This window comes from Photinus pyralis, unplaced genomic scaffold (genome assembly GCF_008802855.1).
Source record: "Photinus pyralis isolate 1611_PpyrPB1 unplaced genomic scaffold, Ppyr1.3 Ppyr1.4_LG9, whole genome shotgun sequence".
Taxonomy (NCBI): domain Eukaryota; kingdom Metazoa; phylum Arthropoda; class Insecta; order Coleoptera; family Lampyridae; genus Photinus; species Photinus pyralis.
The window spans coordinates 11,326,272-11,337,143 of NW_022170878.1; the positions used below are offsets into that span (position 1 = coordinate 11,326,272).

The 10,872-nt window shown below is 36.1% G+C and overlaps 3 protein-coding genes across 4 annotated transcripts in view; 2 read left to right on the plus strand and 1 right to left on the minus strand.

Annotated features, from left to right (window-relative positions):
• Positions 1-357: 357 nt before the first annotated feature.
• On the minus strand, positions 358-2,698 carry LOC116181332 (testin). The gene is made up of 3 exons (XM_031501655.1): positions 2,378-2,698; positions 2,190-2,330; positions 358-2,137 (listed from the first exon to the last, which is right to left on the minus strand). The coding sequence occupies exons 1-3, from the start codon at positions 2,499-2,501 to the stop codon at positions 372-374; spliced, it is 2,031 nt and encodes a 676-aa protein (XP_031357515.1). The 5' UTR covers positions 2,502-2,698; the 3' UTR covers positions 358-371.
• Positions 2,699-2,751: 53 nt separating this feature from the next.
• Positions 2,752-3,997, plus strand: LOC116181335. 2 transcript variants are annotated; one of them, XM_031501661.1, is made up of 5 exons: positions 2,752-2,893; positions 2,998-3,212; positions 3,271-3,433; positions 3,480-3,515; positions 3,570-3,997. In XM_031501661.1, the coding sequence occupies exons 2-5, from the start codon at positions 3,032-3,034 to the stop codon at positions 3,907-3,909; spliced, it is 720 nt and encodes a 239-aa protein (XP_031357521.1). In that variant the 5' UTR covers positions 2,752-2,893; positions 2,998-3,031; the 3' UTR covers positions 3,910-3,997. The 2 variants fall into 2 exon arrangements, with proteins under 2 accessions (XP_031357521.1, XP_031357522.1); XM_031501662.1 differs by lacking the exon at positions 2,752-2,893 and having other exon boundaries at positions 3,000-3,212; positions 3,573-3,997.
• A 1,661-nt stretch (positions 3,998-5,658) lies between these two features.
• The window catches only part of LOC116181334 (probable G-protein coupled receptor B0563.6), a 34,262-nt gene continuing 29,048 nt past the window's right edge, over positions 5,659-10,872 (plus strand). The window contains exon 1 of the mRNA XM_031501657.1: positions 5,659-5,769. The gene's annotated coding sequence lies outside the window, so the exon portion shown is untranslated. The remainder of the gene's footprint in view (positions 5,770-10,872) is intronic.

Below are 10,872 nucleotides of genomic sequence, written 5' to 3' on the forward strand. Positions count from 1 at the left end.
TTGGTTGTTATGGTTGCAAGTGTTGCTAATCAACAAAACCTAATTTTTCATCTGATTAATTAGAAAATGAATACTGTACATTTGCCTGAAAACGTACGAGAAAATGCTAACGAAGCTTTTAAGTCTCTAATTCCAACTAAATCGAAAGTTCGATATGAAAAATATTATGCCGATTTTCAGGACTGGGGAAAAGACGATCAATTTCTCATGTGCAAGGTACAAACATGTCAGAAACTAACGCATATGCTTGACTTGTAATGCTTTTTCTAGGTAGCAGCCGTTTTTGGCATTAATGCCACATAATAAAAAGGACAAGCTTAAATGTATTGAATATATTTAGTTTTAGTATAAACAATATCAAAATATGGCATTTATTTATCAGCTGCAAAACAGGGCGTGGAACAGTACAAGTTTTGATTTTTAAATAACACCCTCGTCCCTAACAATACTTTCTTACACATTTTACAACAAAAACAGTCATCGTTAGCATGAAAATGGACCCCATTTAAATTGGCTCCCTGCTCATCTGGTTTGATTACCTGCGAACATACCTTGCACTTCTCGGCCTTGATATTTTCAAAGCAGGGTACACAAACTGGCTGTAGCTCCTCCATCACATAATTCTGACCGGCCAGAGGTTTATCGCATTCGAAACAACAGAAATGCTTAACGTGAAACGTTGAATTTTCCGCTAGGCAATACTCCTTGACGAATATCAGTTCGTCACAGGCCTGACAGCGAGGTATACCCTTAATCTTCGCATAATCGCGACCGCAGTAAATCTCGTCGCTTTCGCGATGATAAAAATAGAGCATGTCGGCCAGATTCTGATTGCAGCCGGTGCACTGGAAGCAGTCCGCGTGCCACAGTGCGTCCGATCGATCGATTCCTATGACAAAGTCATCAATGGAGAACATCTTTTTGCACTTGTGACAGTGGGGGAGGATCTCCACATCGTTTAGGTTGAACTGGACATTTTTGCGTGGAATGTCAGGTATAAAGTCATTCTGTCGCTGTTCTGCCTGCTTGACTGAGGGGTATTCGATGTCATTAATTGCACCGACTTTAATCGGTGTTGGTTGTCGAGTTTCTTCTTGGATGTGCAGTTGACTGGGGCTCAGTGGGTTGTAGGTGGAGTACGCGAGGTCTTTGATGTTCATTATTTTTTGGGGGGTTTGTTGATCATATGTTATCAAATTTTCTGAAGCATTCCGTGGGATGTTCGTCGTGCCTAACAGATTTGGATGTGCTGTTAAATTGCTGATGTTGAAATTGACATTTTGGTCGGCGTACACTTCGCAAGTTGTCTTGTCCACTTGATTGTTGATATCAATGTCTTTGCTTGATGGTATACTATAAGGTGAATGATTATGATGTTGCTTAGCATAGGATTGGTTGGGGTAAATTGCTGGTAGAAGTGCAGGATGTGATTTGTTTTCATTTTGATGTAGAGTACCCTGCATCGATGCATGCAAATCTTTTGGCAAATTAATATTGACAGGGGTCTGATTATCGATGTGCTGAGGATATGGGAGGTTAGGGTAATTGACATTGCAAATGGTATGCTGGGGTCTACCCTCAACATTGGCTACATGAAGCGGATCATAATGTATGTCACGTACATTTGAGATCTGAGCAGGGTTTTGATTATCAACTGTCACCACCACACACTGTGCCGGGTGCAAATCCAAAAGAGAAAGATGATTGAAATTTTTAGACACATCCTCTTCCCCTCGTAATACATTTGAACGATCAGAGCCTTGCAGTACGATGTGCTGTGATTGTGACAATTGCATTGGAATCCGATTCATCTGGTAATGAGGATTCAGACTCTCCCGCTTCTTGAGCAGGTCATTTAGTTTAATTATATGTCCTATGCCTACACTACTCTGCTTCACATGTGCGATGTAATCGTTCATTTGTTTCACTTCACTGTCGCTTAACGCATGGCATAATGCAGGATCGATATCGTGCAATGGTATTTGCTTCTGCAGTAGCTGTTTCCGTTCCTGAGCCGCATATGAACCCTTAATTGGTAGTAAATTCACAGGCAATTCTTTAAGATATAAATCAACTGTGTCGCTTTGTCCTTTTGGCGTCCAATCTAGCTCAACGGCATCTTTACGCCCCGCAAGCACTAACACAATTTCAATTTCAGATCATAAATATCAATACTTTACAAATCTTACCAATTTTTTTACTTTTATTCGGCTTACTGCCTAGCAATTGGAACTGAGCCCAACCGTAAATATCGTCATCATTCACATCGTGATTCTCCTTCCCGCACTTGCAGTTTTTACAAATTTTCCTCCAGAAATGAAGGTCGAGTCCTAAACAGACCATGTAATAAGAGGATCAAGTTAAAGTTGAATCTCACCTGGGCACTTATCTTCGCAAGTCAAACACGGGGAACCTGCTCCTGCTTCATGTCCCAATCTCGCTTTTAATCGCCTTTCGCGTTTTTCTTCCAGTTCTTTGAGCCATTTCGGCACTTCTTCCATGGTCCTTTGTAATTTGTTAAAATTCAAAACCTGCTATCAAGTATCAACAAGTGGTTATGACTAACAGCATTAATCAGAGTAGAAAAAATCGTAGAAGGGGACTGATATCATCCTATCAAAGGCTATTCGCAATAGCACACATCAAGAGAGGGCGCTGTGCTTTGTAAGTATGGCCGCTTGTTTGAGGACAGCTGATTCATTTGTGTATGGATCACATATAAGGTACATTTACATTCAATTCAAAGTCGAATTTCTCTTGATATGTGACAGCTTGTCAAATGTGGTGGCCATACTACCATTTACATAAGCGGAAATTTGAAGCGCACTTCGAAGTGCACTTTGAAGTGGCGCAAGCACGCTTGAAGAATTCAAGCAGAACGTTAAATTTATAGGTTAGTGTTCTTTTTTGACAATATTTTTTGATTGTTTACATTGTTATCCATATCCATAATCACGTTTTAATTAAAGTTCTGCAACTAGGAGATTGTTTTCGTAGCTGGCACAATAGTATTGATACTTTGACTTCCAATATGAATTGTATTGAGAGTGAATCCGAGGTGGTGATAGAAATACCTGAGTTTAATGAAGAATTATTTCTAAAATGCATTTGCAACTACCCTGCGATTTACAACCCAAGCAGCAAGGCATATAGTAACAGAATGTTAAAAGAAACGGCTTATGAAAATATTGCCCGTACCATGCTAACAACTGGTAAGTCAGTACTCGGTACCTAACTGCATGTAGCATAATTATATTGTATAATTTGCAGTCGACATTTGTAAAAGAAAGTGGAAATCACTTAAGGAGAAATACAATCGGGAAAAACATAAATTAGAAATGATGTCTAGAAGTGGTGCTCCTGCATTCCAAACCAATAAATGGCAATTTATGTCATTCTTTGAATATATGTATGATGATGTGACACCAAGGAGGTAAGTTCATAATATCATTACAAATAATTAATAGTGCGATTTTTAGTACGCAGTCCAGTTCATTGAGCGATACAGGTAGAAGGTGAGTTGTGATTAATTATGCAAGTAATTGTAAATAAAAAACTTGTTTTTTTAGTAGTATTGAACTTGAAGAAGCTGCGGATGTGACACTTGTGCCATCTAATGAAATGAGTTCATCTGTATTGCCATCAACTTCAGCTTGCAGTACCCCCCCTCGACGAACACAGAAGCGGAAAATTACCCAAGATAATGGAAAAGATCCTGTAATTGAAATACTTTCCAAAGTTAGCAATTCAATTGAGAAGGTGAGCAACAGTGCAGTAGCCAATGATAAATTCACAGATTTTGCACGGTATTTGTGTGCAGAACTTCGAGAGTGGCCATATGATAAAGCGAATGAATTTATGGATGAAACATTAATTAGATTATTACAAACAAAAAGAAAAATTGTGTAAATGTAAATTCACAAGTTATTTTTATATTCCTAAAATCCTATTTAAATGTGAATTTCAAAATAAATTTTATTTTCTATGTACTACATTATTCAGTTCTTTTTATACAATCCCACTGCCATGGACATAAATCACCCCCAACGCCATTTACATATTCTTTAATGTAGTCACGAAGCTTCCAGGCAGCCTTAGCAGCATTCCGGTTCCCAAAACGTACAGTACCAGATTGAAATGCTGTATTTTCACTGACCATATCTCGCCAACTGCCAGGTTGAATAGTACCATTTGTGTCCCTGTCTACAACTGAACTGTTATAATACATGTCAATTTTCTCACTTTTAATAAAATTATGCAGGCATACAACTGCTTTAACAATTGCATCAACTGTTTCTGGTTCAGCATGTATTTCGCGAAGAAATATTCGAAATCTGGCAACCATAATGCCAAAGGTATTTTCAATGACCCGTCTTCCTCTTGACAACCTTAAAAATATTCAGATATCAACATGATACTTACTATAAACTAACCGATAATTAAAAATAAGTTGATCTTCAGGCATACGTTTCTCCCGTTTGCTGTAAGGTCTTAATAGATTGGTCAGCAAAGGAAAGGCCTCATCACCAATAAAAAATGTTGGAACAGTACAATTGTTGGGATCGTTTGGTAAAGGACAACCTATTGGTAAGTTTAATTGCCCTGATAATAATTTTTGCCCCAAACTGGATTTTCTAAATACACCACCATCACTCTGAGCTCCATAAGAACCAATATCCACATAGATAAAATTATACTTGGCGTCACATACAGCAAATAAAATTGTGCTGAAGTATTTTTTATAATTATAAAATCTTGATCCTGAATTAGACGGGGCTCGGATTCTAATATGTTTCCCATCCATTGCGCCGAGTGTATTGGGCATTTGCCATAAGTTGTAAAAGTCTTGTGTCACTTTTAGCCAGCCCTCTTCTGAAGGTGGCTTTAAATATGTTGGAGATAGAACGGCCCATAAAATATGACATGTTTCCCATACAATGTTACATATAGTTGAAGGATGGACTCGAAATGCATAGGCTAGGCTTGGATATGAGTCGCCTGTAGCAAGAAACCTCAACGTTAGCATCAAGCGAAGCGAAGGTGGTATAGCTTCTCTTGGTGAATGTTTAGTAAGATAATTTCCACACAGCAATAGTAAACGTTCAAATGAGGTGGCGTTCATGCGTGCAAAATTGAAAAACAAGACAGGGTCACTTAGTTGCATCTCTTTAATTAAATTGTTAAATAAGCCCTGTTCCTTTCTTTTCAAGTATATGTCTTTAACCCACATCTTCCTTTTTCGACGTACTTGTTTTTTATTTTTATTTTCACGATCACGAGCTAGCAAGGCTACTGCAACACCCAAAGAACCCAAAATAACTGCTTTATGGAGATTATTATTCATTTCTCAATAACCACAAGACAACTTATAAAATGTAAACAGTAATCAGCTGACCGTTAATTGTGAGGTTAGGAGAATGTAAGGCGCGTGCAATGTAAATGATAGTTTCGTAAATTCTTGTGCCAATTCAACTTTGAATTGAATGTAAATGTACCTTAAGAGATCAGTTGTATTTTACAAACCTTTCGTTTTCGAAATATGCACATTATCAGTATTAGTGACTTATTAACGTATGTGGGTGTTGGCATTCGACCTTTGAAGGAAGGCAAGGCAGTGTTAGAAGCTAAACACATAATATGTGGTTTGTGGTAAACAAAATGATGCGATTGTAGCACTGTGCTTGCAGACCTCGAAATTAACAGACCATCCACATAAAATAACATTTAATTTTCATTAAAGTCAACAAAATCCTCTTGCGAACACAGAAGGTATAGTTCCTATTACTTGTTGCAAACTGTACACTTAAGTATTTGCGATTACGATTACGTTGAACAACGTCACATTGGAAATTCCTGTGCAGAATTTAATTCTGTAGTCATTGTTGATAATGTCTGCAATGCTAAACTCACGCTGATCTGATCTAAATACGTATTTACTTGAACAGAAACGTCCTTATCACAACACATTTCATTAACCAGCTCTTCTTCTTTAGTTTGCGTGTTTGCTAATAAAAGAAGCGTGTCGGCTGCTTCCAAACGCACAGCTTTTTCTAACAGTTGTTGTCGACGGACGTAGCGGTCTTCACGTTTTGCCTTAGTTTCATGATTAACTGCCGATTGATGCCGTGCGCTTACCTGGTGAAATATAATCCTCTTTTGTAAAGCGAGCACTACAAACTTTCATTGTATTTGTTATGGGTTTGTCTATTACTCTATTCGTAAAAGAATTTTTCATTTTTTCCTACTCAGAGCATTTTTGGGGAATCCGTGCATTGAGACACTACACGCGTAATCATTTCTACACTGAGGACTGAGCAATAATGATTACTTTTTGTTATTTTTGTGTATTCACGTTTATTACATACCTACGTGAACTTCCATTTTTATCCTCAAACAGATAGTTCTAAAGTTGACCGCTACGCGGAGACTCTTTAGTGTGCGCTTGCGAATTGCTGCGTGTTGAAGCAAATTTTCGTATGGCGGCCATATTCTTGATGCACCAAACTACTTTCTGGCAATTATGTGATTAATGGATCAGTTTCACTAAAATCAGGAAGAAAACACAAAGATTGGCAATTTGTTGTTGATTACCTCAAAAAATGAACTCATTTATTTTGAGTTTTTTAGCGGTAAATATTGTTTAAATCTTGCTCATTACCAAGGAGATTTTTCCGTAAATAAACAATAAGTATTATTAGAATTATCATTGATTATACACACTATAATCATTGTATACGTAATACATATACATTATACAATGCTATAATCAATGGTATTATTAAATATGTGGTACATTGAAGCAAAGAGTATTAAGTTTATAAACTATCAAGATTCAGATTCAGGTATTCAACAGGCACACTACTCATAAGTCATAACACGGTTTAAGAAGTAGGTGCGACATGGCTCTATTAATCGCATAAATTCAAATGTTATTTCGAACGGAGTTGGTATTAACATTTAATTATAGTTATAAATTCAATGGTATTAATCTGTCTTGCTCTGAGCAAAGATAATAGGCGTTTTCGTTTTACCCTAACCATTATGTATATGTGATGTAATCACATCGAACTTCAGTACTGAAGTGAAGTAGAAAATAAAACGGGTAAAACGAAAGCTTTTCTTTGCTCTGAAGCATATCTATAACGGAGTTACGTACGTGGCGACATCTCAACGAAACTTGTACAAATATAAAATGAAGGAAGGTGTATCGATTACCGAGGAGATGGCGCACTTGTTCCTATTGTACATAGATATATAAATACATAGATACAGCCATACCCCAACATAGTTCAAAAGGACGTACCATCTATTACCATCACTTTCGGCACATTAATTACATATAGCGCTATCCTTTATAGAGGTACCCTGAGCATGGAAGACAAGATTCGCATTATTTATTATAACTGTCAATCAAATTGTTAGCACAAATCACACAGAAAATTATCAGATTGGAGACTTTACAACATAAATAAACCGCCTTTTTATTTATTTAAATCGCATAGCAGCAAGAAATGTTACATTTAAAATGGAAGATGTTACTTAGAAAACTGGCAAATGAAGAATTTGAAAAAATTACACCTGACAACTGGAAGAAAGTGTGTGAACATGTGGAAAGTGATTAATTTAAAAGAGAAGTTATATTTGGTTGATGTTGCTGAACTTTATAATAAGTGTTAATAATGGCAGTGATGATTCGAATTTGTCAATTTCATTTGACGATGATTCGGATTGTGAGCTTTTACAAACGTAATGAATGTTCACTAAATGAGTATTATCACCAATTGGATATCATTGTTAAGATGTTGTATTTATTTTAAATAAATGTACACGTGTAGCTTACTTACTACAATTAGCACTATAATTTCAAAAAGAAACCCCACCGAATGGTCACATATGCCGAAAGGTAGGCAAGACGCGTAGCGACCAAAATTTGATATTGCACGCACACACAGTCTAAAAACTCGTTTTCCTAAGAATATTGGACGGATCCTTCTTTGTGATCATGATACAAACGCACTGCATCAACATCATATAGGCCAAAATAATAATTGGAAACGAATTCTCTTCCTGTCGCAACAATTTCCTTTACCATTACGCCTAAAACCATGCAATTAAAATTAAAATGTTGAAAATAAACTTTACTTACTTACGGTTTATTTGATATTCTGCAAGCCAGCAATGAATTCAATGCAGCACATCATGCCAAACAGGGTAAACATTATCCCAAATTTGAATGGCGTAGTTCGATGTAATAAAACTATTTCAGGAATAACAATTATGGACGTGTCTATCATTATGGCAAGCACTAATGTTATTCGTATTCAATTGATAACGCAATAATTACATAATATTTAGTGAAAAAACCGCCCATCATGTTTAGGGCGAATATTTTTAGTTAGATTGGATTTCGCGCTATCGTGAAATGTGTCAACTGTCACATGACTTATGGGACGCGCTAAGTTTGTTTTAAGCGTCCGATTCGCGTACGACATAGTGGTTAATGCAATAAAAAGAGATAGAACATGTTTCATCTTGGTTAGAAAGTAATGGAGAGATGTACAAATTTCTTTGATATGTTTTTTAAAAACCGAGGTACGTTTGTTAAGGATGGCTGTATCTAGGTATTTATATATCTATGCTATTGTATTACAGTGACTTTATAGAGACAGTGGCGACAATAGAGTGTTTAATTTTTGATTGGTCGTTGAAATCGGTCGCCATTTTGCGTAAAATTTCACGTGTTTCCGGTAATAGATATGCTCACGCGCATTCCCGCGCTTCTATAAACATCACTGGTTGACAAATTTCAAGTACAGGTGCAATGATATTCCTACAAAAAATAGTATCATGACAGATGACAGCCTGACATTAGCGACTTCTGCAGTCAAATGCCAGAGGCAGACGATGAAAAATTTATGTTTCGATGGCCGTGAATTCAGTACCTAATTCATATACCTACACAATTATAAAATGAAGGAAAGTGTAACGATTACCAAGGAGATGGCGGACTTGTACTCATTGCATTTAAACCTATATAATATTCAAAGATTTAACTAACTATTCAAAAACACAGTCATTGAACCATTGAGTAATTACCTAAATATGAATTCACTCAACGATTGAACTGTAATTGCTGTACAGATCTTGCAAGACTCCGTAACATATCTTTGTTTCGTAAACCGTAAGGGAATTGTTTGTTTTGAAACATTTTTTTTATTGTTAGGCACGATTGCTTACACATGCAATCAAATTGACAAACAAAATGGTAAAAATCTAAATATTGCTTCTCTAAATTCAAAAAGCTCATAATACTTTAGGGCCAAACTTAAATTATTTCATAGTAAAACGTATTGTCGCTCTTCGATCCCTCGATATACGTATGTACGTATCCGAGATTTCTTTAACAATTGTCTTTTAATTATCTAAAACGCCCTCATTTCCTTTTCAATACGAACCATGCCAACTGTAAAATACACCACTTACGCATTTTATATCCGAGAACGATAATTACATTACTATACACAAAAGGGTGTAATGTAGCGCTCTAATTTTACAAGTTGAATTGGTAGTGCGCTTGTATTTTGATTTTAAGGGTAGTAGTCAACGGCGCCTAGTTTCGACTGAGTTCAGTAGCGTCTGTGACGCCTGCTAAGCTGTGTGGGTGCATATAGTGTGTTTATTATTTAAAGATACTACATTGTCACTTGCTCAATTTCCCGTTTTTAAAATTCATAACGGGGTAAATAAAGGTAGGTACGTAAGAGTTAATAGAGTTTTGATAAAGATGTTCATTTCAATAGGCGATGTACTATATCCTTGTATGAATCAAAGTACCTATAGATACCTATCTGTGCTGTTACCGGCGAAATTATACGAAATGTTGATGGTTGTTAAACTTTTATTAAGTGAAAGCTGCGGAAACTGTCGCAAAAGCAGCACTTCAATTTTCAAGAAGACGCTGTTTATTTCCATCTTGTTGCCATTAAACGGTCTCTAAAGTTTTAGGTTTCCTAATAGCAGATTTATTTATATAACCCCGATATGCTACACGTTTTAAAACAATGAGCGTTAAGTAAATAGAAACTTCGCTTTAATGAAAAAATCAAACCGATCATTCAATTTAAAAGGTCTTAAAAACCACAACGACAGAAAACGAAATGACTTTACCTACTTATTATTTTTTTCTTTTGGGTATACCTACCTATGTAATAATTTGGTACTTATACGTATCTCCTATGTAATAATTTGGTACTTATACGTATCTCTCCGAGTTACTTGCTTCATTGATTTAGGGTCAGGTTTTCTTATTGTTGTTAAGTCTAGGTATCTTAGTATCTATCAGTTAGTTTCCAACCCTTATATTTATACTGATTAACTGTTATAGGTAAATTATTAGTTACGTTGAGGTACCTATCTAGTAGAGTAATCTGTTCTAATAGTGATGTGTGACTGAAGGCAAACGGTCAGTGAGTGTGGAGTTCACGTCTAAATAAAGCATTCAGTTCCGTTCCCAATAAACAAGCATCCCATTCTAATTTAGTTTCCTGCTGTGAGCTTTTATTGTTAATTAAACGTAATGAATTAAAAGCAAACACAGACTTTTACGTACCTATCAAAAAACCTTTTAGTGAACTCGGCACCTTCGATCCCCATAATTTTGAAACGTGTAGCTAGAGGCCTTATTCTTTATACTTACGACCTTATATAAATAACTTCGAACGTATTTTAAAGTGTTCAGACGATTTTACAGAAAGCTCCTAACGGCACATTTTCTTGATAAATGATGCAAAGAGAGTATATTACCTTTGATAAATTAAGAGGTCCTTGTGATGGTTAGATTGTTATATATAGGTACTAACTTACATTTTAATT

Bases quoted from the DNA above. Each gene is read 5' to 3' on its own strand.
- LOC116181332 (XM_031501655.1), bottom strand. From the start codon at position 2,501: ATGGAAGAAGTGCCGAAATGGCTCAAAGAACTGGAAGAAAAACGCGAA. The intron at 2,331-2,377 runs GTGAGATTCAAC...TGGTCTGTTTAG, and splicing joins TTGCGAAGATAAGTGCCCAG to GACTCGACCTTCATTTCTGG. The intron at 2,138-2,189 runs GTAAGATTTGTA...AAATTGTGTTAG, and splicing joins GAATAAAAGTAAAAAAATTG to TGCTTGCGGGGCGTAAAGAT.
- LOC116181335 (XM_031501661.1), top strand. From the start codon at position 3,032: ATGAATTGTATTGAGAGTGAATCCGAGGTGGTGATAGAAATACCTGAG. The intron at 3,213-3,270 runs GTAAGTCAGTAC...TATAATTTGCAG, and splicing joins CCGTACCATGCTAACAACTG to TCGACATTTGTAAAAGAAAG. The intron at 3,516-3,569 runs GTGAGTTGTGAT...TTGTTTTTTTAG, and splicing joins TTGAGCGATACAGGTAGAAG to TAGTATTGAACTTGAAGAAG.